This window comes from Penicillium bovifimosum, assembly GCF_028826915.1.
Source record: "Penicillium bovifimosum strain IBT 22155 chromosome Unknown utg000002l_segment0_segment0, whole genome shotgun sequence".
NCBI classification, from domain to species: domain Eukaryota; kingdom Fungi; phylum Ascomycota; class Eurotiomycetes; order Eurotiales; family Aspergillaceae; genus Penicillium; species Penicillium bovifimosum.
In genome coordinates, this window is record NW_026622711.1 from 1,804,207 (window position 1) to 1,826,664 (window position 22,458).

General features: G+C 49.8%; 9 protein-coding genes across 9 annotated transcripts; 3 read left to right on the forward strand and 6 right to left on the reverse strand.

Annotated features, from left to right (window-relative positions):
* Positions 1 to 539: 539 nt before the first annotated feature.
* On the forward strand, positions 540 to 4,864 carry N7515_001886 (uncharacterized protein; the record flags this gene model as incomplete). The annotated part of the gene is made up of 4 exons (XM_056662630.1): positions 540 to 3,327; positions 3,390 to 3,872; positions 3,940 to 4,121; positions 4,190 to 4,864. 4 exons carry the CDS (start codon positions 540 to 542, stop codon positions 4,862 to 4,864), a joined length of 4,128 nt encoding a protein of 1,375 aa, XP_056524743.1.
* A 122-nt stretch (positions 4,865 to 4,986) lies between these two features.
* N7515_001887 (transcriptional coactivator p15/PC4 family protein) lies at positions 4,987 to 5,486 on the reverse strand (the record flags this gene model as incomplete). Its single annotated transcript, XM_056662631.1, has 2 exons — positions 4,987 to 5,205; positions 5,259 to 5,486. 2 exons carry the CDS (start codon positions 5,484 to 5,486, stop codon positions 4,987 to 4,989), a joined length of 447 nt encoding a protein of 148 aa, XP_056524744.1.
* Positions 5,487 to 5,730: 244 nt separating this feature from the next.
* N7515_001888 (uncharacterized protein) lies at positions 5,731 to 8,626 on the reverse strand (the record flags this gene model as incomplete). The annotated part of the gene is made up of 2 exons (XM_056662632.1): positions 5,731 to 8,020; positions 8,082 to 8,626. 2 exons carry the CDS (start codon positions 8,624 to 8,626, stop codon positions 5,731 to 5,733), a joined length of 2,835 nt encoding a protein of 944 aa, XP_056524745.1.
* An 805-nt stretch (positions 8,627 to 9,431) lies between these two features.
* N7515_001889 (DDHD family phospholipase) lies at positions 9,432 to 12,291 on the reverse strand (the record flags this gene model as incomplete). Its single annotated transcript, XM_056662633.1, has 3 exons — positions 9,432 to 9,567; positions 9,622 to 10,797; positions 10,862 to 12,291. The coding sequence occupies 3 exons, from the start codon at positions 12,289 to 12,291 to the stop codon at positions 9,432 to 9,434; spliced, it is 2,742 nt and encodes a 913-aa protein (XP_056524746.1).
* Positions 12,292 to 13,255: 964 nt separating this feature from the next.
* sac6 (fimbrin) lies at positions 13,256 to 15,417 on the forward strand (the record flags this gene model as incomplete). Its single annotated transcript, XM_056662634.1, has 5 exons — positions 13,256 to 13,278; positions 13,345 to 13,555; positions 13,614 to 14,305; positions 14,354 to 15,336; positions 15,386 to 15,417. 5 exons carry the CDS (start codon positions 13,256 to 13,258, stop codon positions 15,415 to 15,417), a joined length of 1,941 nt encoding a protein of 646 aa, XP_056524747.1.
* A 151-nt stretch (positions 15,418 to 15,568) lies between these two features.
* On the reverse strand, positions 15,569 to 16,458 carry N7515_001891 (uncharacterized protein; the record flags this gene model as incomplete). Its single annotated transcript, XM_056662635.1, has 4 exons — positions 15,569 to 15,771; positions 15,825 to 15,948; positions 16,016 to 16,320; positions 16,371 to 16,458. 4 exons carry the CDS (start codon positions 16,456 to 16,458, stop codon positions 15,569 to 15,571), a joined length of 720 nt encoding a protein of 239 aa, XP_056524748.1.
* Positions 16,459 to 16,747: 289 nt separating this feature from the next.
* On the reverse strand, positions 16,748 to 18,240 carry N7515_001892 (aminopeptidase P family protein; the record flags this gene model as incomplete). Its single annotated transcript, XM_056662636.1, has 3 exons — positions 16,748 to 16,948; positions 17,002 to 18,034; positions 18,080 to 18,240. 3 exons carry the CDS (start codon positions 18,238 to 18,240, stop codon positions 16,748 to 16,750), a joined length of 1,395 nt encoding a protein of 464 aa, XP_056524749.1.
* Positions 18,241 to 18,440: 200 nt separating this feature from the next.
* Positions 18,441 to 19,853, reverse strand: N7515_001893 (uncharacterized protein; the record flags this gene model as incomplete). The annotated part of the gene is made up of 1 exon (XM_056662637.1): positions 18,441 to 19,853. One exon carries the CDS (start codon positions 19,851 to 19,853, stop codon positions 18,441 to 18,443), a length of 1,413 nt encoding a protein of 470 aa, XP_056524750.1.
* A 531-nt stretch (positions 19,854 to 20,384) lies between these two features.
* Positions 20,385 to 22,392, forward strand: N7515_001894 (Zn(II)2Cys6 transcription factor; the record flags this gene model as incomplete). The annotated part of the gene is made up of 2 exons (XM_056662638.1): positions 20,385 to 20,516; positions 20,566 to 22,392. The coding sequence occupies 2 exons, from the start codon at positions 20,385 to 20,387 to the stop codon at positions 22,390 to 22,392; spliced, it is 1,959 nt and encodes a 652-aa protein (XP_056524751.1).
* Positions 22,393 to 22,458: the final 66 nt, after the last annotated feature.

A 22,458-nucleotide genomic window follows, 5' to 3' on the forward strand; every position in this document is an offset into this window, starting at 1 on the left:
AATGTGGCAACCCCAGTTTCCCCTTACCTTTTCCTTTTCCCTTCTCTCTTTGCGTTTGAAGTTTTATTATTTTATTTTTTAGGAGGTTGGTAATTTCTCCTGGTCAGCAGCTCGGATCCTAGCGAAGCGAACGTCGAGCGATTCTTCCAAGTCCGCGCCGAATTACCACGATGAAATCCGTTCCCCCATCCGCCTCGCAATTTCATTACCGGTTATCTCAATTTCTCGCCCTTTTCGACCGATCATTCCTCGGAGCTGAATTACCGTAGTCCTTTAGTTGTACATGAGGTCGGTTAGGAGTCCAGGGACATGCAATTGATATCCATTCCTGCGGCCATTTCTTCGTCACCAACCAGCTGAAATTCAATACTTTTCGAAAATCGCATTTTACATCATGTGCCTAGCGAACCATGATGACGTAGGGTGGGTGTAGTTGGTTCGGGGGAAGTTCCTTTGAATCCGACCTGACTTTTGAAGGAAACCAAAGCAACACTGGGATTTGACTCTCAATTTCGATACTTGATTGCTATATGCAACACATGGCTACCTTGCTTCTTACTATGACAGCAAAGCAGAGTCAAGGAATTAACATTGCAATCGATGTATCTGCCCCCCTTCCCCCAGCAATACTTCATTTCATCAACCCAAACACTAATGTGGCCAAGAGAGGCGGCACCTTCACGGATTGTGTGGGCAATACAGGGACAGGCCGCTTAGAAGATGACATTGTGATCAAGCTTCTATCAGAAGATCCCAACAACTACGAAGACGCACCCCTGGAGGGAATCCGACGCATACTTTCCAAGGTTACAGGCCGTGAGATCCCTCGCGGGGAGCCTATCAATACTTCTCTGATTCAGGGCATTCGGATGGGCACGACGGTGGCGACAAATGCGCTACTCGAACGAAAAGGGGAGAAGATTGCGCTGGTGGTAACGAAGGGCTTCAACGATTGCTTAAAGATCGGAAATCAATCTCGACCTAGGATATTCGACCTTGCCATCAAGCGTCCTGATGTCCTATACGAGGAGGTGATTGAACTAGATGAACGTGTCACCTTAGAGGATTACGCGGAAGATCCACAACGAAACTTCACAACCACCTGTCCCCGGGAACAGATCCAAGCGGACGCTGATGTTGTTCGCGGCCTGTCTTCTGAAGCAGTTCGCATATTGAAGCGACCCTGTGAGAGCTTGGTGAGATCACAGCTCGAACAGGTATACAGCCGCGGGATCAGAAGTATAGCTGTATGTCTTATGCATGGGTACACGTTTCCCGACCATGAGGCATTGGTGGGAGAAATTGCCAGTGAGATTGGTTTTCACCATGTGAGTTTAAGTCACCAGCTTATGCCTATGATCAAGCTCGTGCCGCGGACCACTTCGGCCTGCGCCGATGCATATTTGACTCCTGCTATCAAGAAGTATATCTCCGAGTTTCAAGCTGGATTCGAGGGTGGCCTGGGTAGCGAAAGTGTCAAACGGCAGGCTGGTTCCAAGGGCGCGCGCTGCGAATTTATGCAATCGGATGGCGGCCTCGTGGACTTGGACCAGTTCTCAGGCTTACGAGCAATTCTCTCTGGGCCTGCTGGTGGTGTTGTTGGATATGCATTGACTTCCTACGACCCCGTGTCGAAGATACCTGTAATCGGGTTTGATATGGGAGGGACGAGCACGGATGTCAGTAGGTACGGTTCCGGTCGGTACGAACATGTCTTCGAGACAACCACCGCTGGAGTGACGATACAATCTCCCCAGCTAGACATCAACACTGTTGCTGCTGGCGGTGGCTCAAGACTGTTCTATCGCAATGGTCTCTTCGTTGTTGGGCCCGAATCAGCAGGTGCTCACCCAGGGCCCGCATGTTACCGAAAGGGCGGCCCCTTAACAGTGACCGATGCCAATCTGTTCCTTGGGCGATTGGTTCCCGACTTCTTTCCTAATATCTTCGGTCCAGATGAAACCCAAGGACTTGATGAGCAAGCTAGTCGACTACTTTTCGAAAATCTAACCAGGGAAATCAACGATGAGATGACCAAAGGAGGGCAAGGCCGTAATATGACCCCTGATGAAGTTGCCTATGGCTTTATCAAGGTAGCCAACGCGATGATGACTCGGCCCATTCGATCTCTGACAGAGGCCAAGGGGCATGTCACTTCAAATCACAGGCTGGCGACGTTTGGAGGCGCCGGGGGCCAACATGCCGTTGCCATTGCTGAAAGCTTAGGCATTCGGCAAATCCTGATTCATCGTTATTCCTCCGTACTCTCGGCATACGGGATGGCCCTGGCAGATGTCGTTGATGAAAATCAAGAGCCTGAATCGAAGACCTGGACTGATGATGGCACAAAAGCAGCTCAGCACGCACTGGCCACGAGAATTGGAGAACTAAAGACACGCTCCACGGAAACATTACGAGAACAAGGCTTTGACAATGGTTCAATCGTCTTCGAAGAATACCTCAATATGCGTTACCACGGTACAGAATCTGCTTTGATGGTGCTTAAACCCAGCAAAGAGGAGGCCGATGTTTTCTTTGAAGGTGATGAATGGGCCTTTGGAAAGGCATTTGTGAAGCAGCACGACCAAGAGTTCGGTTTTATCCTCCCAGACCGTGATATAATAGTGGATGATGTGCGAGTGAGAGCAATTGGGAAAGGATACAAATTATCTGAAAAGACTGTGGACCAGCAAATCCAAGATTCCAGCCCAGATGATGTGACGATAGCCCAGGAATATCGCAGGTCTCGCGTGTACTTTGAGGGAGGTCGGCAAGAGACCCCAATCTACAAGCTCGACGACTTGAAGGTCGATGACCAAGTGAGAGGCCCGGCAATTCTGGCTGACGACACCCAAACAATCCTGGTGCCTCCTGGAGCTTCGGCGCTGCTGATGAAGACTCACGTCGTCATCAATATTGGCGAATCCAATACTAGCCAGCCGAGAATAAACACTGACAACGTGGATCCTATCCTACTGAGCGTCTTCTCGCACAGATTCATGGCTATTGCCGAGCAAATGGGACGTGTCTTGCAGAAGACAAGTGTAAGCACCAATGTGAAGGAGCGACTCGACTACTCTTGCGCATTGTTCGACGCAGAGGGTGGACTTGTTGCGAATGCGCCACATCTGCCTGTTCACCTTGGGAGCATGTCGACCTGTGTACGCATGCAAGCCCAGATCTGGCAGGTCAATCTGAAGCCCGGCGATGTGATCGTGTCAAACCATCCAGAATTTGGAGGAACTCACCTCCCAGATATTACAGTCTTGCAACCGGCGTTCAGCCAAGGAAAGATAATATTTTACGTCGCTTCCAGGGCGCATCATGGTAAGGCCCCTTCTGGTGTCAGATACAGAGTTAAGCATGGTCATTCTAATATGCGTGCAAAGCCGACATTGGAGGAGTTCTTCCGGGGTCTATGCCACCCCATTCAAAGGAGCTTTATCAGGAGGGGGCAGCGATCAAAAGCGAAAAGTTGGTTTCCGAAGGCAAATTTGACGAAGCACGTATTACCGAGCTACTTTACAAAGAGCCAGCCCAGTATCCAAACTGTAGTGGGACTCGGTGTCTCGCAGATAACCTGAATGACCTCAAAGCTCAAATTGCTGCGAATAAGAAGGGAATCAGTCTGATCAACACACTAATCAAGGAGTACGGCGAGGATGCTGTGCAGTTCTACATGCACCATATCCAATACAACGCAGAGCTCAGCGTCCGAAATCTCCTGAAAGATGTCAGCAAGAAGTTTGGCCGAGACCTGAGTGCCATCGATTATATGGATGACGGGAGCCCTATTCAACTGAGAATCTCGATAGACGGAGAAAAGGGAGAGGCCATATTTGATTTCGAGGGGACAGGCCTGGAAGTATATGGTACGGTATCAGTTGCTCAAGAGTGGACTCGGTCATACATATCCACATATGACTGACCATATGATAGGTAATATCAATGCACCGGAAGCTGTCACATACTCTGCCATCATATATTGCCTGCGATGTCTTATATCAGCGGATATCCCGTTAAACCAGGGTTGTCTGAAGCCCATAGATGTTCGCATCCCTCCTGGAAGCCTCCTATCTCCATCAGAATCAGCTGCAGTGGTTGGTGGTAATGTTCTAACGGTAAGACAAGACCCAGACAGACCCTCACTGAAAGTGGCTCATCGTCTCCTTTGTCTTTCTATCTTCAGAGTCAACGAGTGACCGACGTCATTCTGAGGTGCTTCAAAGCTTGCGCGGCATCTCAAGGTGATACCAACAACCTCACATTCGGATTTGGAGGAAATATGTTTGGTGAGACGGAAACAAAGGGGATTGGCTACTATGAAACCATCGCTGGCGGTAGCGGGGCCGGCCCTACATGGGAAGGCACTTCGGGGGTTCATACGCACATGACCAACACCCGAATCACCGACGCCGAAGTGTTTGAGCGACGGTATCCTGTGATACTCCGTCAATTCAGTTTGAGGCCGAGCTCAGGAGGCAACGGTCAGCATCGGGGTGGGGATGGAGTCGTACGGGACATTGAATTTCGAATTCCCGTACAAGTCTCAATCCTTTCCGAGCGAAGGGTTTATCGTCCCTATGGGCTCCAGGGAGGTGAGGATGCCCAGTGTGGTCAGAATATTTGGGTCCGCCGGGTGAAAAGGCAAGATGGAAGCTGGGGAGAAACGTATATCAACCTAGGCGCGAAAAACTCGATGCAGATTGAGGCCGGGGAGCGAATCATTGTTTGCACACCCGGAGGAGGAGGATGGGGCCAGATTGGAGACAACAGCCAACTATTCCGGGAAGGAGATCACCGTCGTACTTGGCACGGTGGATCAATTGCCAATAACAGGGCGATGCAAGAAGCGAGTATGTGATCTATATCAGCATTGGGGGAGTAATTCCATATCATTAGGCAGCTATTCAATGATTAAGATCTGTCTGATTATGGCGACATGGGAGAGACATCTATGGCAATGTAGAAGACGCTTGCTGGCGATTATGCTTCACTCTCCTCATCACTTGTTGCCTCAATATTCTGCTTTGATGGACTTTTGTTGTCCGCAATATCCTGTTCTTCCTTCCCTTTGTCGGACTGATCTCCTTCGGTCGAATAGACAGGTCGAGGCACAGATTCTCCACTTTCTTTCAACACCTGCTCAATATCGGGCAGAATGGAGATGAGGGCAGCAAATTGATCCACGGGCAGGGAGATACCCTGCGATGGTATGATATGAGCAGCGGTCCTGCGTATAGTCACTGGCAACTAACCTTTTTACCAGGCAACTCCTGCCCATCCTTCTCATAGTATTCCCTAACATTCACCAGGGTCTTCCCACGGAAAGAAGATATGGTGATACGGCGCATCTTGGATATCTCCCAGTAGCGATCTCCATTAGAGTCAGTCTTGGCTTCCGCTGCAGTGCTGACCTTAGTCTTCTTGGACTGAAGGTGATCGAGGCCAGAGCCTGATTCAGATGAACGTTTCCTGGATGCCATTTTGAGAGCCGGTAGACTTATTGCTGCAACGAGGTATGGGAAAGCCAGGAGGTGAAGCACTGAAGATGCCACGCGAGACGCGAGCCGCGGGCCCGCGAGCAAACACGTGGTCACGTGAGTACGGTTACAGACTTACGGTAGTGACTGTAGTGCATAGGGGAGGTTGGAATTCCATTGGGAACATGATTGCTTCTATAGTCTGCTCACACTTTTATACGTAACTCTATGGAACAGCATAATCATATCAGAGAGTCAAGACCCTTAACCCCTGTAGGAGAACTGAGAAGACGAATCCTCTAGCCACACTCTCAACTTGAAGGCTGTCAAATATCTTTTCCAGCGCTTCTCGACTAGCAGCCGCACCCATGACACTTGCCAATGCCTGTGGAATGCCTCGCTGCACAAACAATTTGCGTGCAGTTTCTCGCAAGCGAATCTTCTCTTCCTCACTGGGTGGAGGTGGCCAGGCTTTCAGTTCGTCCTCTGTCGGAAGTGCATTCTCACGAAGCTTGGCAAGATAACCTCCTAAGGCGTCGTCCGAAGTGTGACCTTGGATCATTGACTCTTGCAGTAAAGTACGGATGGTTTCCAATGTCGGACTCCCGGGCCGTAATATGTAGGATTTAGCGGCATTCAAGAGAGTCCGGCGAATATTCCATGCAGACGACAAGGTGTACAACTCATTGATGACCGCAAAGATCAGCTCTACTGCAATTTGCGTTTCATCAGTTGTGATGGGATTTTTCTGCTGGCGGGAGTGATCGATACTCTGCCCGGTATCCGAACGGCGATGTGACGAAGTTCGATCCATAGTGTCCTTGCTATCGAGTTCTGCAGTACGATCACTCATATCGATCGAGTCTTTAGAAAGCGAATTTTCAATGATCGGCGTATCTCGCTCATTTCCCAACGACTCTTTGGCGCTGTGGGCTGAGGGCGATTTGGAAGTTTCGTCTCCAGATTCCAACGAAACGCCAGAAGGCACAATCCCATCAACATTCTCGTTAGATAGACGAGTATAATCACCGAAACTGGATCTTGCTTGCGACAAACTGGACAAACTGGACCGAGAAGAGTCATCGACTTTAGATTGGTTGTGGTCAGCACTGGCGGTCGTCTTTTTGCTGTTGGCAGCGCCTCCGAATACTCCCGTCACTCCCCCAAAGACAGCTTTGCCGCCTCCTGCTACTCCTTTGGGTGCATTGGTCAGAGCATCCAGCATACCTTTGCCCACATTTCCAAATGTAGCTTGGCTAGGGAACGAGAACACCGGCTTTATAGAATTCGCCGTATCAGTGGAAGAACTAGCATCCTTTTCCAAGAATCGCCGCATTCGATCGTTGTCGGCAAGTGTCTCGTGCTTCATGGCATCTTGCAAATACCATTCGAGGTCCCGAGCGAGAGCTTGTCGTGTTTTGCCTTTCCAAGTGGGCAGTATGGGATGACGCTCTGAGAAGCTTGAGATCAGATTCAATCGTGAGACTGTACTCAGCATCTCATGGAGGGACTGGAAGTCTGAATACTTGCGGAATACCATCCATCCAGTCGAGCGCATTGACGATGGCTCAACCTGTAATAGATAATCCCACGTGGGCCGTGATTTGATCAAGCCTTTTTCATCTCTAGCTCCATCATCGTCTACTAACACCTGTGCCCCGTGAAGGATCACAGATTGCACAGACTGTTCCTCGGGTGATTTCAGAGTTGCAGATGATTTTTCATAGGACACTTCCTCCTGGCCGTGGCTGCCTTCAGGCTCAGGAGCCAAATTGGAAGCCGGATCGACATTCGAAGTGTATAGGTTGTCAACGTGTTCAGTTAAGCCTGGTCGTTCCGGCTCTTCGCTCTGCGTATGCTGGGATGCGATCATAGCGCTTAGACGTTTCGCCTCTAGGATTGCGGCTTCCTCCGAAGCTCTTGCCGCCTGCATAGACAGTCTCTGCGTAGCTTTCACAGACTCTCGAGTTGTGTCTTCCGAAGCCTTAGGGGTATCAACACCTTGATTCCGTGCGCCTTCAACGCCTGCGTCGATAGCGTGCATAATTTCTGATTCTCCATCCCGCAAGAGATATATTATCCATTCGTTGATGAATTCAGGACGGGCAAGGCTGGTAATTGTGGATCCCAATATCACACCCGCAAAGACCTCGCGGAGGAAGTCCCGTACAACCGAGCACTCGTAAGCCTTGCGGTCCAGGAAGCTCGACAGTATATCATCTGCAATCAAGTTGAGCTTCTTCTGCTGTTGCTTCTCAGACAAGACATTCGCTAGGCTGCTGTCCGGAAACTGTTCAAGGTACCGATTCACTGTCTTCTCGGCTTCCATGGACGTGCCTGCGGAGGTGAACGCAGCAGCAAGCTCATTCAGAAATACGATAACAATGGATGAGGAGTTGGTGAGAAACTGCAAGAATGTGTCTTCCGTTCGTTTGCGTGACAGGTGCCAAGAGATAGATGTGATGAAATGCGTCAGGATTCGCCGACAGGAGCCTGGAAATTTCGAATCGGACGGTAAGAGCGGTTCGTACCAGTATCTTGATTTGTGATAAGTTACTCATTTTCACTGCGAGACAGTGGATTGGGAGAGATCCTTACTTGACATAGTCTGCGATGACTGCATCGGTGAGCCGTTTCAAGGCGCCAGCAGTGGCCGGTTGAAAGGTGGCATATTCCAAATCTGCGGAGGACATATCCTCTGGTGTGCTTATAGGTACAACATCTCCATTCTGCGCGTCTGACGAACCAGCCGGTTTCGGCCAATCCAGAAGCCTGTTGGCTACTTCAAGCGCAAGTTCTCTTCGTCTGTTGGACTTTTGCGCGTGCGACGCTCCACCCGCATGTTCCGTATCCAAACCTTCCCACGATGCATGAAGAACGACCCCGACTGCCACTCCAATCAGAAGCAGACCGACCCTCCCTAGTATGATGTAGGTGACGAGTATAAGGAGCGCAAAGACTCCGAGCAGAGTTTCATTGCTAGACGTCGATAAGAAATTGAGAGTAGCATCAATGAATTCCTTTGGAATCATTGAATTTGAGGCGTGCTCTTGCGTCGGGGGACTATTCTCGTGGTCTTCGGCGCGAGGTGGAGATTGTGCTGAAACAACTTGGGAAACCGCTTCATCGCTGTGGTGACTCATTGTGAATAGATATCCCGGATAGCGAAGGGTCCAAGTTGGTGATACTTAGCCCTCCATTCCGCGACTAACGAGATCAAGTGAGACCCTGTACCGATCTGTGTATGTAGACAATTGGTGTAGGTAGAGCAGAGGGCAAGATAACGGGGAAGTGCTTGGCATTTGCACCCAACCGTTGGTCAGTGCGTACCTCGGGAGTGACGGATATGTACTCGTGAATCGTGTTCAGGCAGTTCAAGAGATACGTGGAGATAATTGAAAGTGACAGATTTATATTGATCGTAGCTAACTAGATATAAATGTATCCAACCCATCATTACCTTGCAAGCATGAAAGCTAGCAAAGGATCTAAAGCAAACAGAGAGGAAATTAATCTCCGCTATCCGAGTGAATCTGAGCATTCAAAGAGCATGTGTTCCATGCCAGATGTAAAGAGATTGCGGTTGTTGGGGGGAATATGGGGGATAATGTAGATATCCAAAAGAGAAGGACATGCTATACTGTGTACAGAGGATTTCCACTAGAGATCAGCACCATTGTGAACCTCATCATCATTAAGACGAGATTGACAGATGGTATGTGAATACTGAAAGATTTGAACTCTGCTAGGATTCAATTCCCTCGAAACTGACGGGGGACACCAAGAAGACACTCGAATGACAATGATGGAAAGTTTCGAAAGCGGGGTTTTTTTTTATCTTCAAGCTTTGTATTACATAATCATTAACCGACAACGCTAGTCCCCGTTTGGTACGCAGTTCAATGGATTGACTGTAGGATCTATATGACCTGGATTATTGAGATATACTCATCCTGGACGTTGCTTCCTATGCCGAAAATTCCTAGAGAGCATTTGGGAAAGCATAAAGTGATTGACGTCCTCATCTCCCCAATAGGTGAGATGACTGGCAATGCTGGCTATTAGTGAAATATCGAATGCTCCCCTATATATGTCCGTTAGTGATAGTGTCAGCTTGAAGCAGTACATACGCTCTTACTCTTGGATGCTGTAGTCTACACGACCATTGGAATTTAGCGCGCGCACTTTGGCGTCTTCGAATTTCATTTTCCGGTCATGGTCGGTGTCGACATCGGGATCGGAACTCTCGCCATGCCGGACATCCCTGCTCCTTTGAAATCCATCATAAAGGGTTTCCAAATCAGAGTCGATCAATGTCTGATAATGACCCTCGGCGTCGGATTCTGATCCATGCCGGGCCGAACCTGATTGTATCCCTTCATGGGCTGAGCCACCATAATCCTCACCAGAAGCACGAGCAGTGGACGAGGCGCCATCACCATTCAGGCCCAAGCTGCGATTCAACAGGCTGCTTGCAACACCCGATGTGAGATTTGTCCACAGAGATCCCACACTTTGGCCCATACGGCTACCAAGAATAGACAAACTTTGACCAGAGGTCGTCCAAAGGCTTTTTTTCACCGACGGTAGAGGCTGTGGTTTCAGCGATGACATCGCTGGAGATATCAACGGTTCAACCCTATAGCTTACAGGGTCGGAAGGATGAAAGATGTTGTAGAAATCCCGACATTTGGGCGTTGAGATGATACCAGGGTTATCGCTGAGCCCATGTCCGGGTCCATGTGAGTCCAATTCGATCTCAACATCCAGCGCATTTTTGCGGTTTCGCGGAGCCAACCCCGAATATCCACCGATGGTCTTCCCCTTCAGCATCTGAAATAGCGCAATGGGGGAACCCAAGCAGAAAAACTCTTCACAGTCAAATTCAAACGCACTTGGACCCCTGAGGTCTGAGTCGCTGCTCTCTTGGGCCATTCCGGGGACCCCATTTTTCGTTGTATGAGTTCCAGGTTGGTGACACAAGATGTCAAACAAAATCGCGCTTCCAAGTGAATGACCGCAGAGACTGACTGACCCCTTGAAAGAAGGGTTTTGCTTCCGGTACAACCGAAGGATCCGATTGCATTCTTGAATAACGATGTTGGAGATGTGTTCGCAATACCCGCTCTGGTATAGAAGGACGTCCATCGCTAAATCCGAAATCAAATTTCGGACAGCAGGTACACTTTCGAGGGTTATATCAGCCAGGCTGGGATAAGTGTCATCTTCAAGAGTGTCTGCGTCGGCGAGATCGAGCTCCTTTCTATTCTGTCTGACTCCTCGATAAGGGAAATCAAGAAGATGTCGCCAACAACTGATGGAATTAGCAAGGCTGGCCAAATAGCAGGAATGTGACCAATAGCATTGGTTTTTCTTACACAGGAAGGACTTGGACACGGCAATTCTTCTCGTGGTCCGGGAATGCAGAATTCAGCGCCTGAAGATCAGGCGAGGCTTTGTAAACAGTCTTCAGTGTCTTGCGAAGCACATTCACATCATGTATAAAATTGATGCTTTCCAGTCGCAACCCGAGCCGCTGACCGATTCCATGAGTGACAAGAATCAAATGATCGACCTCACGTTCTCTGTCCTCACCCTCAATTTCTCTCGACTCTTCCATCTCCTGCTCCTCTTGTCTACGAGCCTGCTCTTCGAGATCGGCTGGGTTTTGTGGCTCGCCTGCAAGGGATGACATTTGCCGTTCTAACGTTGACTTTGGTCTATTGTCGAAGTTTTCGAACTCGCCGACTGAAGGTGATTCGGCGCAACCCTCTGGCTTCTCTTTTGGATTCTCTTTCAATGTGGCCTTCGAAGCTGTAGCGGGTGATGGATCGCTCAGCGGTTTTTGTTTAGTACCCTTCGCCTCCGATGTCTCTTTCGGCTTTCTGGGTTCAAATCCACGAACCAACTTTGTCCCTGGAATACCTCCTAGCTTCTGATACACCGAAGTGCTGAAGCGTGACATGAAATCATCGTTCATCAGCCAAGCCGTGGTGGAATCTTGGTAGTCAACAATCCTATTCATATAAGCACCGAATAAACGATACTGATGAGGCTCCATTGCAGCACCGCCGGGCTCGTTCCCGGTGTTTCCTGTGCTATGAGGAGGTAGTTTTGAATCCGGTGCTTGGGACTTGGTTGGGATATTTTTGGGTTGACCAGATCCATTTTGTGCGTTTGTTTGCGAGGTCTGTCCTGGTGACTGGGATCTCCATGGGCACAATTTGATATAGCCTTCTTCGAGCTGGGTAGCAAGGTTTTCTTCGCATGGTTTTAGGCTAGATCCATCCTGTATGAACCACGTTCCACGACGGACTTCGTAGACAGGGCCAATCCAATAGGTAGGGCTCAGCTCTCGTTGTTCCACATCAACATTGAAAAGATAATCCTCATTCACAGGGACTTTAGCCAAGACCGTTTCACTGTCGGTTGGTCTATTTTGTTGACGAGCATCTTCAATGTCTGAAAGTTTCTGGAACGTTAATTCGATGGACTGGGAGTCTTTCCCTGGGAATGGTATGAATTTTTTGGGTGGTGGTATGGGCTTTTGATCCGCCTTCTTCTGTTCTAGAAAGAGTGGTTTTCGCTTGGGCGAGTCCACGGCGTAAAACCATCTCACTTTCAATGGGGGGCAATCAGGCGGGTAGCGCCGGACGCTCAATCGATGTCGGTGCACTGTATGGTCCTCCCCTTGCGATCGCTGCAGCGTATCTAGCTTTGGCTGATCGCCAGGCTGCGGCGTTGCGCTCCTTGGCGTACTCCACGGTGTGAGTGTCCCCAAAAATGATTTCTGCTCTGCAACCGCCATGGGTATGGGGCGCACCCGTCGCAAGGCGAAAGGAACCAACGTGAAACAGCCGGAATAAGGAATGGTGAAGGCACAGTAGTTGAGGACTTTATCGCAAGTAGACAAAATGAAAGGCAAGAAGAAGGAAAAGTGACTGAGGAAGCAATTGCTAAAAGGAATGTTTCCGATACCGTTTGTTTTCTTCTGGGGAACCTAGACCGGCGGGAATGATGTAATCCGAGTACAATGGAACGGAGCCGTAACTCTAGACCGTGGACCTACGATGTATGGAGGTATGGAGGTGTACCCGTATGATAGAGACCTGACTTGAATAGAGGATACGATCTTATTCACCTCCTATATATGGGATATAGCTTGCAAAGTAGACAGGAGCATAAGCACAACTAGTAAATTCGATAAGTTACTACTGTGTTAATGTACACAGTAGGTAGTTATGTACGCAAACCCTAACTATTCGCAATAAACAAGCGTCCTAGGAGATATAATTAGGCAGATGAATAATACGAGATAATTACAGAGAACTTAGGCAGAAATCAAAAGGCTTCGGTGTCGATGTCTCGACGTCATTCGAAGGACAATCCGCCTTCCGCCCTGCTCAAATACCATTACATACACAATACATAAATACAATGTACAGTGTACATACTTGACCAGTCATACATACTAGACCATGACTCCAGCCTTCTAGTGTAAAGTACTCCGTACTCCGTACCGGCCTAGTAGTTTCATTACATGGTGGCTCATCTCCCCCCCTCCTCCTCGGTTCGTGTATCTGGCTGCCTTTTGCCCTGCACTGCCCACCTTCTTTGGCACAGATCGGATTTCTTCTGGTCAATATTTTCTTTCTTGTCTTCAACAATTGCTCTGCTAAGGGCATTCAACACCGCTCCGTTCTTGTCGAAACCCGACTTACCCTGGGTGACCGCCCCCACCTGTCCTGCGAGAGGCGATTCTCCCTGACAATATGAACGTTTTCAAGCTTCAAAAGTACAAATCCCATGGCAGTTCGATACCATCTGCTGCATAGTATGCTAATGGCTCTGATTACTACAGGCGTTTTCCGCAGCTTGATCAAGGCGAGATCTTTTCGCTCCAGGATGCCTTTAACAGACTGGACGTCGAGGACCGTGGCTACGTCGATGAGTCTACCACGATCAAAGCTGTCCAACAGTCAGAGCGCCAGCCATATGATGTGGTGCGTGCAGCTTTGAAGGATGTGGAGCTCGATAGCTCCCGGCGCGTGGAACTCGAAGATTACGTTGATGTGAGAACTCTACCCCCCCTCGTTCTTCCCCGGACTTCTGATATTAACGCCATGACAGCTCATTTCGAAGCTCCGGGCGGCACCCGCTGAAAACGCTCGTGCAGCATCTACCCCTGCTGCTGTAATTCAAGGGGCTGGTGCTGGCACTGGAGCATCTCGACATGTGTCGAAGGGTAGTGTCGGAGGACGAATTCATGTCCAGGGATCATCCTCCAACGTCACCCATACAATCAACGAAGACGAGCGAACCGAGTTCACGCGACACATCAATGCGGTTTTGGCGGGCGATGCGGACGTTGGAAATCTGCTGCCTTTCCCCACCGATACATTTGAGATGTTTGACAAGTGCAAAGATGGCCTGGTTCTCGCCAAATTGATTAACGACAGTGTACCGGACACCATTGACGAACGTGTTCTGAATAAGGCTGGGAAGAAAATCAAGCAGCTGAACGCCTTCCATATGACCGAAAACAATAACATCGTTATCAACTCTGCCAAGGGTATCGGGTGCTCAGTCGTGAACATTGGCAGTGGAGATATCATCGAAGTGCGCGAGCATCTCATTCTGGGACTCATCTGGCAAATCATTCGTCGTGGTCTTCTTGGAAAGATTGATATCAAGCTTCACCCGGAGCTATACAGACTCTTGGATGAGGACGAAACACTGGAGCAGTTCTTGCGCTTGCCTCCAGAGCAGATTCTTCTTCGCTGGTTCAACTACCACCTCAAGAATGCCAAGTGGGACAAACGGTAGGTCTAGCCTAGAGAAGGAGAGAGACATTCGGCTGACTGTGATAGGGTGACAAACTTCTCTACTGACGTTAAGGATGGTGAGAATTATACCGTTCTTCTCAACCAATTGGCACCGGACGTGTGCTCGCGGGCCCCCCTTCAGACTCGAGATCTGCTCCAGCGGGCTGAGCAGGTCCTGCAGAACGCTGATTCCCTTGACTGTCGCAAGTTCCTGACCCCAACGTCCTTGGTTGCCGGGAACCCCAAACTGAATCTTGCTTTTGTTGCCAACTTGTTCAATACGCACCCAGGATTGGACCCGATCACCGAGGAGGAGAAGCTCGAGGTTGAAGACTTTGACGCTGAAGGTGAGCGAGAGGCCAGAGTGTTCACCTTGTGGTTGAATTCGTTGGACGTGCAGCCGGCGGTCAATTCGCTCTTTGATGACCTACGCGACGGTTTTGTATTGTTGCAAGCATACGACAAAGTCATTCCTGGAAGCGTCAATTGGAAGCACGTCAACAAGCCACCGGCCTCTGGTGGCGAATTGATGCGCTTCAAGGCAGTCGAGAACACGAATTATTCGATCGAGCTCGGGAAATTCAATGGGTTTTCTCTTGTCGGTGTTCAGGGTGCTGATATCACCGATGGTCAGCGCACGCTCACTCTCGGGCTGGTGTGGCAGCTGATGCGCCGGGATATTACCAACACCCTCTCTGCGCTTGCCCAACGATTAGGCAAGCGCGAAATCACCGATACCGAGATGATTCGGTGGGCCAATGACATGTCCAGCAGTGGTGGTCGGTCTTCTACGATACGCAGCTTCAAGGACAGCTCTATCGGATCTGGTATTTTCCTTCTTGATGTGCTTAATGGCATGAAGAGTAGCTATGTGGATTATGATCTGGTCACCCCCGGCCGGACCGATGAGGAGGCATATGCAAACGCCAAGCTCTCTATCAGTATTGCCAGAAAGATGGGTGCCACTATCTGGTTGGTACCGGAGGATATTTGTCAAGTTCGATCTCGTTTGGTCACCACATTCATTGGTAAGTTCATCGATATGGCAACATCTTGCAGTTTCTAACACGTATACAGGTTCGCTTATGGCTACCCACGAGAAGATGTGAGGATTACCAGAATCCACGGCACCTTCTAGCGTTACATAGGTATCCTTTTTTGTCCCTCCCAAATGTATTTAAATTTTGCCTGGTCTCATGGCGAACCAAAGAGCGAATTCCAATCAAAGTACCATCGTTACTGTGGTCTATATCATTCTCATTAGAGGTATTGCCCAAACCAAGCGACTGCCTGCAGAAACGCAGACTCTTTGGCAAATCGGATCGTTGGCTTGGTGATGTCTGCGCGAACGGCAAAGCCATGCTCAACCCCACCAAACAGGTTGATTTGATATGGCTGGCCGACTTTGATGAGAATATCCTCGGATTCATGACGCTTTGAAGCCGGGAAGATTGAGTCGGTTTCTACATTTGGTCAAGGGACTGTAGCCAATCAGAACGGACAACAATTTACTTACCGGCTGCCGCAATGGACAAGGGGCCTTTAATTGCTGCCAATTCCTCTGCATCGACGAAACTCGGGTGCGCCACGTAGGCAACATCGCAGAGACCTGGCTGGAGCAGTCGAACGGCGTATTTCGCCTATATTTGTTAGCTGGGCAGAAATCTACCTACGGGGCATTGTTCATACCCCAAAGCAATATCCGACAGCACCGACCCGCTCGCAACCCATGTTGGACTTCATTTCCTTCAGTACTGCGTGGACGACAGGTTCCACACGGCTGGGGAGATGACCCGGAGGACCTTTCAGCCAGCTCATCAGGTCGAAGCTGGCGGGGCGATTGAGCAGCACAGGATCGCCGTGGAACAGGTCGGGCATGACAACCAGATAGCCATTTGCCGCCAGCTGGTCCGCAATGAGTTGCGCATTGATGAATCGATGGCCGATGACATCTGTTAGCAATAGGATGGCACGCTTAGTTGCACGCTGGGGGCTCGAAATATAGACCTCGACTGAGGACGTTAGCAATCCGTACTTGAGTACCAAAGGGATATAGATATACCATCAGCGATTTGCTGGAATCGGCCCTTGGCTTCGCCTTCATGCTTAACACCAATGGTACAGCAGGCAGCGGGTGCGTTGGATGTCATTGGGAACGTTGGAGCGAGAAAAGGGAAGAAAATATGCAGAAGACAAAGGGGAATGGAGCTTTGATGCGGGGTATGAAGAGCCCGAAGGTACACACATGTGTGGGGCTATATAATAACCTCATCTTCATCTGAAGGACCGTTCGAAATATCTGATACGGAAGTATTTTGGAATCTACAGACAGCTTCAAGTCTATGCGAAGATATAGAAGAGCCGTCTAGTCACATTATCACATAGCCGGATCAACAATATATTCTTATTTCATGCGATCAATTAAAGCGTTAGAATAGCTCATAAGGCTAGGCTCTCCACTTCCTCAATGGCTTTAGGGGCCGTGGTCAAGTTCTCAGAACCATCCTTGGTGATATGAATGTTGTCTTCGATGCGCACTCCTCCAACGCTCCAGTACCGTTCCAGGACCTCGGCATCGATGTATTTCCCAGTATCGGGAGCCTTCAGTACAGGATCGATGATGAAGCGACAGAAATAGATCTGGCAATAAGTCGTTAGGTATGATACTCATCAAGAATGGGGAAGATACTTACACCAGGCTCAACGGTAACCACAGAGCCGGCCGGCAGCTTTGCACGAACACGCAGGTAGCGGAACATGATATCCCCATCCTTATAGTTGGGATTACCACCAGTATCGTGAGTGTCCATTCCCAGGTAGTGCCCAAGGCCGTGGGGGAAGAAAGCCACGCTGACGCGTTTCTCGAACAACTCATCCTCGGATCCACGCAGGATACCCAGCTTCAGCAGGCCACGGATAGCAATGCGATGTGCCAGCGCGTGCACATCATCCCAGTTCACGCCTTCCTTCAACATGGCAATACATTCCGTTTGCATCTGGAGAACAATTTCGTAGATCTGCCGGGTCTCGGGCGCAAACCTTCCATTCAGAGGAATGACACGCGTGATATCTGCGCAGTAGGTCTGATACTCACCACCGGCATCGATGAGTACATTGTTCTTTCGCTGCTTAGTGACGGGATCAACCAGATCAACATCGTTTCTGACATAGTGAAGAGTCGCACCGCCTTCACCCCCAGCAACGATAGGGTGGTAGGACTGCTCGCGGCATCCATTGGCAATACAAGTGCCAATAATTGCGGCCTCGATCTCGCGCTCATTAGTTGCGGTCTTGGCGGCCTGGATAGCAGCAATGTGTGCTTTGGTCGAGATCTCATTCGCCTTTCGCAAAAGCGCAACCTCGTACGCATCCTTGACAACACGTGTATCTTCGATGGCAGTCTTCAGGCTGGTAGTGTTTGTTTTAGCAAAGCCCTGGAAGCTCGTGCCATCTGAGAACTGCTCGGCGATTGCGAAAGCGGTAGTTTGCCCGTTGTGAGCCGAGGCGATCGACGCCAAAGTCGAGTTGATGTCGGATGTGAACAGAACGCGATCTACATCGTAAAGCTTCGCAGCTTCTTCGGGGGACAAAGGAAGGCCAGACCAAATCACGGACTCTGGGTCGATCGGTGGAATGAACAGAGTCAATTGATCTGCGACGACGTCGTATACAACTGCGGCATTGGGCAGCAGACATCCAGTCAGATAGAAGAATGGACGACGTTGCCTACGTTGGGTCAGCGCTGATCAATATTTTAATGGATAAACCCACCTAAATGGCATGTCCTCATCGCTATCCTCGATCAATCGAGTTTTTTGCGCCTCAAGATAGATAGCTCCAGCCCCTCCCTGAGCCTTGAGGGACTCGGCAACGCGACGAGCATGGGCCTTGGCCGGATACTTAGCTGCTAGAATTGCGTCAATAGAAGTCATATTGAATTGGGTAAATAAGAGACAAAAAAGAGATAGCCGGGAAGTGTTAAGAAGCTAATTGAATAACGAGGTTACTTACGTTACATTGCATGCGGGGCTCTTTAAAAAAAACATGCGGTTACTGTCGGTCAATTTAAAAGACGGAAGTCGTAACATATATCGCATTATTCGTATCGCAAAAAATAATTAGATAAACTTGTTTAGCTCTCTGAAGTTACATCTTCAAACTCCATCTCCCATTGATCCACCTCAGCAAACTTCTTGACTGCCGCCCTCAATTCATCACTCACATAACGAGTGGTTTTTTCCATTGGTTCGGACTCAGAGTCGGTGTCTGGTGGGGATGATAATGGAGAGGACGACAGGAGCTCTTCATTCTCTTTGTCAATGCCAGTCGTTTGAGAACGTGAATAAGTAGCTGATTCCTTTGGAGCCGCTTTATCCTTGGGCTTCGTTTCCGGAACTCGTTTTTGCTTCAGGCCGTGGGCCTTGGATAATGGCTTGGGTTTGCTTTTCCCGGCCCGTCCCCTAGTTGGTCTTTGAGATGGGTAATTCAATTCGTCCTCGTCACTGGACGCAGCGTCATGTTGGCGATCGCTATCGTCACTGGAATGATCGGCTGCACCACGTCTGCGCCGGCGATGTGGCAAGAGCTTGTCTTGTAGGCTTGCAGTTGATAGATGAGTGGGAACCTTTGGCTTACTCCTCTGCACAGGTCGTGGCGTGGGGTCACCAGGTGTAGCTGTGCCAGCGGGACTGCTGGCCGGCGGTAGCATAGTCTGGCTTAACATTTCTGGGAATTGTTGGGACTGCTGCGTAGCCTCGACTCTATCAATTTCGGTCTCCCCATCTCCAAGCCCATCATTCTGTCCAACCTCCTCCTGTTCAGGGTGTTGATTGCAAACTTCCGCTTCAGCGAGATAGTGAGAACCGTGACCTTGAATTTGTGTCGCAGTTGGAGTGTCTTCAACCATATCTATTGGAGACTGGGGAACTTGGATCTCTTGGGCCATGCATTGGCGTTTTCGCGACCCGCCAGACGAGGGTGGTGATCCAGACGGCGAGGAGGACCTATCGGAAGGCCTCACGAGTAGTGACTTCCCTCGGGAGAGCCTGAGTGGTGTCGACTCATCATTTGGGCTGAGCCCACCAAGGAAGTCATCGTCATCAAGATCGGAAGAGCCGACATCGTCGGCCTGCATCATCTGTAGAATGCTCTGCTGGCGCGGACGCCGCCTGAAGTTACTCAGTACCGAACTATCGAAACTGGGCGTTCCTGGAATTCGGGAACCTGTGTCGCCTTTGCGTCCGGCGAACGATAACGTAGACGAATAACCTCGCGATCTTGTTGGGGGCCGACTGCCAGTTCCAGGTCGACTACCCGTGGCCAGCCGGTCGTCTACGGGCGACGATTCAATTGCTTGTTCGTGGTTCTTGGCCAGTGGTGTCTGGTTACGTAGAGCCTGTCTCGGATCCAAGGCTGAGCCATGATCAGGCTGCACAGGCGATTTGGGGAGACCGGTGTCATTTTGTTGCGCCGATTCGTCTGTCGCACCCTTCTTTGGCTGTGTCTTTCCCACTGTGCGACTTCTTTTCGGGGCAGGACGAGGCATGATGAATTAAGAGGTGGATTGGGTTGGAACTGTCGTTGGGAGCATGTTAGGACCTATGCTCCGTAAAGAGCAAGATCGAAGATCGACGCCGCGACGCGTTTGTTTGGAACGCGTGCACGTGGACCACATGTGACATCCTAGTTTAATGTTCCGAGTACAGTTGCATTCACATTACACATTCATACGCAGTATTTTGAACATTCTCCATACTAAATTACTTTTGTCTGTTGTTTTCGCATTTTGTAATTTGTACTGCCAGGGTTATATGCCCAACCTGTCACGGATATACTCCCGCACTATGTTTGGTCAGCGATATAGCTACACATGGACAAGACTCCTTCTTTGAGAAGTCAGCCTTGCATTATGCATGTAATGCCTGTGCCCGAAATCCTTCGGACTGTCTCCTGAGTTTCTGTCTCTCATTTCCCTTCTAAACTCATATTCAGATATGTTTTGATGCCCGTCATGCCTAACACCCTCTCAAGTTGGGACTGCAACGTTAGATACAATTGAGCCCTCAAGACTTGACGAATGGATATGCATACGGAACAGGAAACGTTGGATTCCTTGGGGTATTATACAGCCAGCAACGCATCCTTGGGAAAGAAAAAGCGCTCGAGCACAGAGGCCGCCGAATATCCCAGAAGACGGGCAACAATAGCGGTAAGCGTCCCTATCACATACAACCAAGGCAAATTTGACTTTGTTACAGTGTCAGATATGTCGGTTGCGCAAGACTCGATGCAATGGAGCTCGTCCCAAGTGTCAACTTTGTTCCGATTTGGACGCGGAGTGTGTTTACAGGGAACCCGGCATCAAGCTAGATGCTGGCGACAAGCTCATCCTAGATCATCTGGCCAGAATTGAGAGTTTTCTGCATTCGAATTTACCCAACCAGGGGCCTCGTCTGGCCCTATCCGTTAATTCCCCGGCCACCAGCAATGACACAAACCTCGGTAACGATGATCCCTCGACGAGAACATCACCCAGTGGATTACCGGTCCATGGAAGATTGTCCGCTGTTGGACTTGGTTCTTGGGTCAAACCACCTGCCAGCCTCAGTATTTCAACGATGCCCAAGATGCATACCACTCCGGCGCTACATCTTCTCCAATGGCCCCTGATTCGGGACTTGGTCTCTCGGACCTATGATCCACAGCAACTTCTTCAACTAGAAATGGCTCGCGAGCCGTTGCGGTTGACGCCCAACTCAGGCTTCGATTTGACAAATGCATCTACCTACGCCCAGGCTTTCTTCAACTACGGGAATGTTTGGTACGCCTGCGTGAACCCTTACACTTGGAACCGATACTATCAATCCGCTCTTGCACAGGGGTTTCAGAAAGGGCCCATGAGCTGCCTGGTTCTTCTAGTTTTGGCTCTGGGAAGCGCCAGTCACAGCGGCAGTATCTCATTCGTGGCACCAGATCGTGAACCGCCGGGGCTTCCTTACTTTGCCGCTGCATGGAGTTTCCTACCATCGATCATGATGCGGAACACCGTCATTGCGACTCAATGCATGGTCATGGCCTCTGCCTACTTATTCTATCTAGTGCGACCCCTGGAAGCCTGGACTCTGCTATCCAATGTGAGCATGAAGTTGCAACTGTTGTTCGGCAGTCCGAATCGAATCCCTACTCAATGGAGGGAATTAAGTGTGAGGGTGTACTGGAACGCCTTGTTGTTTGAGAGCGATCTTCTCGCAGAGCTGGATATTCCCCATTCCGGCATTGTAAATTTTGAAGAGCTCGTGGAATTGCCGGGAGGGTTTGAGGAAGATGAGGATGACGAGGAGCAAGAAGATATGGACCATCATACACCAGGCGAAGAACGCCAAATGGCTAGAAACTATCCGGGTTTCTTACGTCCTGTGGACTCTCATCCCGGCATTCGACGTGACGAACTCTGGTATTTCCTGGCAGAGATTGCGCTGCGACGACTGCTCAATCGCGTCAGCCATATTATCTACCAGAAAGACAGCACCCACACTCTAGCATCCTTGGGTCCAATTGTCTCCGAGCTCGATTTTCAGCTGTCCCAATGGTACGACAGCCTTCCCGAACCCGTCCAATTTCCTTTGACCCAGGCCCCTCTTTCCAATCCGGCCCAAACGGTACTGCGACTTCGCTACAATGCATGTCGTACTATCATATATCGTCCGTATATCCTGGCGGTCTTTGAGAACGAACAGGCTGGCTTAGACCCGGGGGTAAAAGAGTGCTGCCGGCGATGTTTGGATGCTACGCTCCGTCAGCTGGAGCATATTACCAGCCATCGCGAGGGCCACCTTCCGTACCTGTGGCAGGGTGCTCTTTCAATGGTATCGCAGACGTTGTTGATCATGGGTGCCACCATGTGTCCTGCTCTCTCTACCCTGCTCCCACCCGCTTCCCGGATGGACGCGATCATCGCGGGAGTGGTTACCGAAGTAGAGAGGTATACAAATTTAGCACCTAGCCTGAAACTGTCAGCCGAGATTATTCGCGACGCAGAGAGACGGCGGCAAATGTATCTTCGATCAACCACGGTATGCTTGTGAAACAAGACTACGATATGATGATTGAAAGTACCGCTGGAATCAGATTGGATGTGTGTCATATGCTGT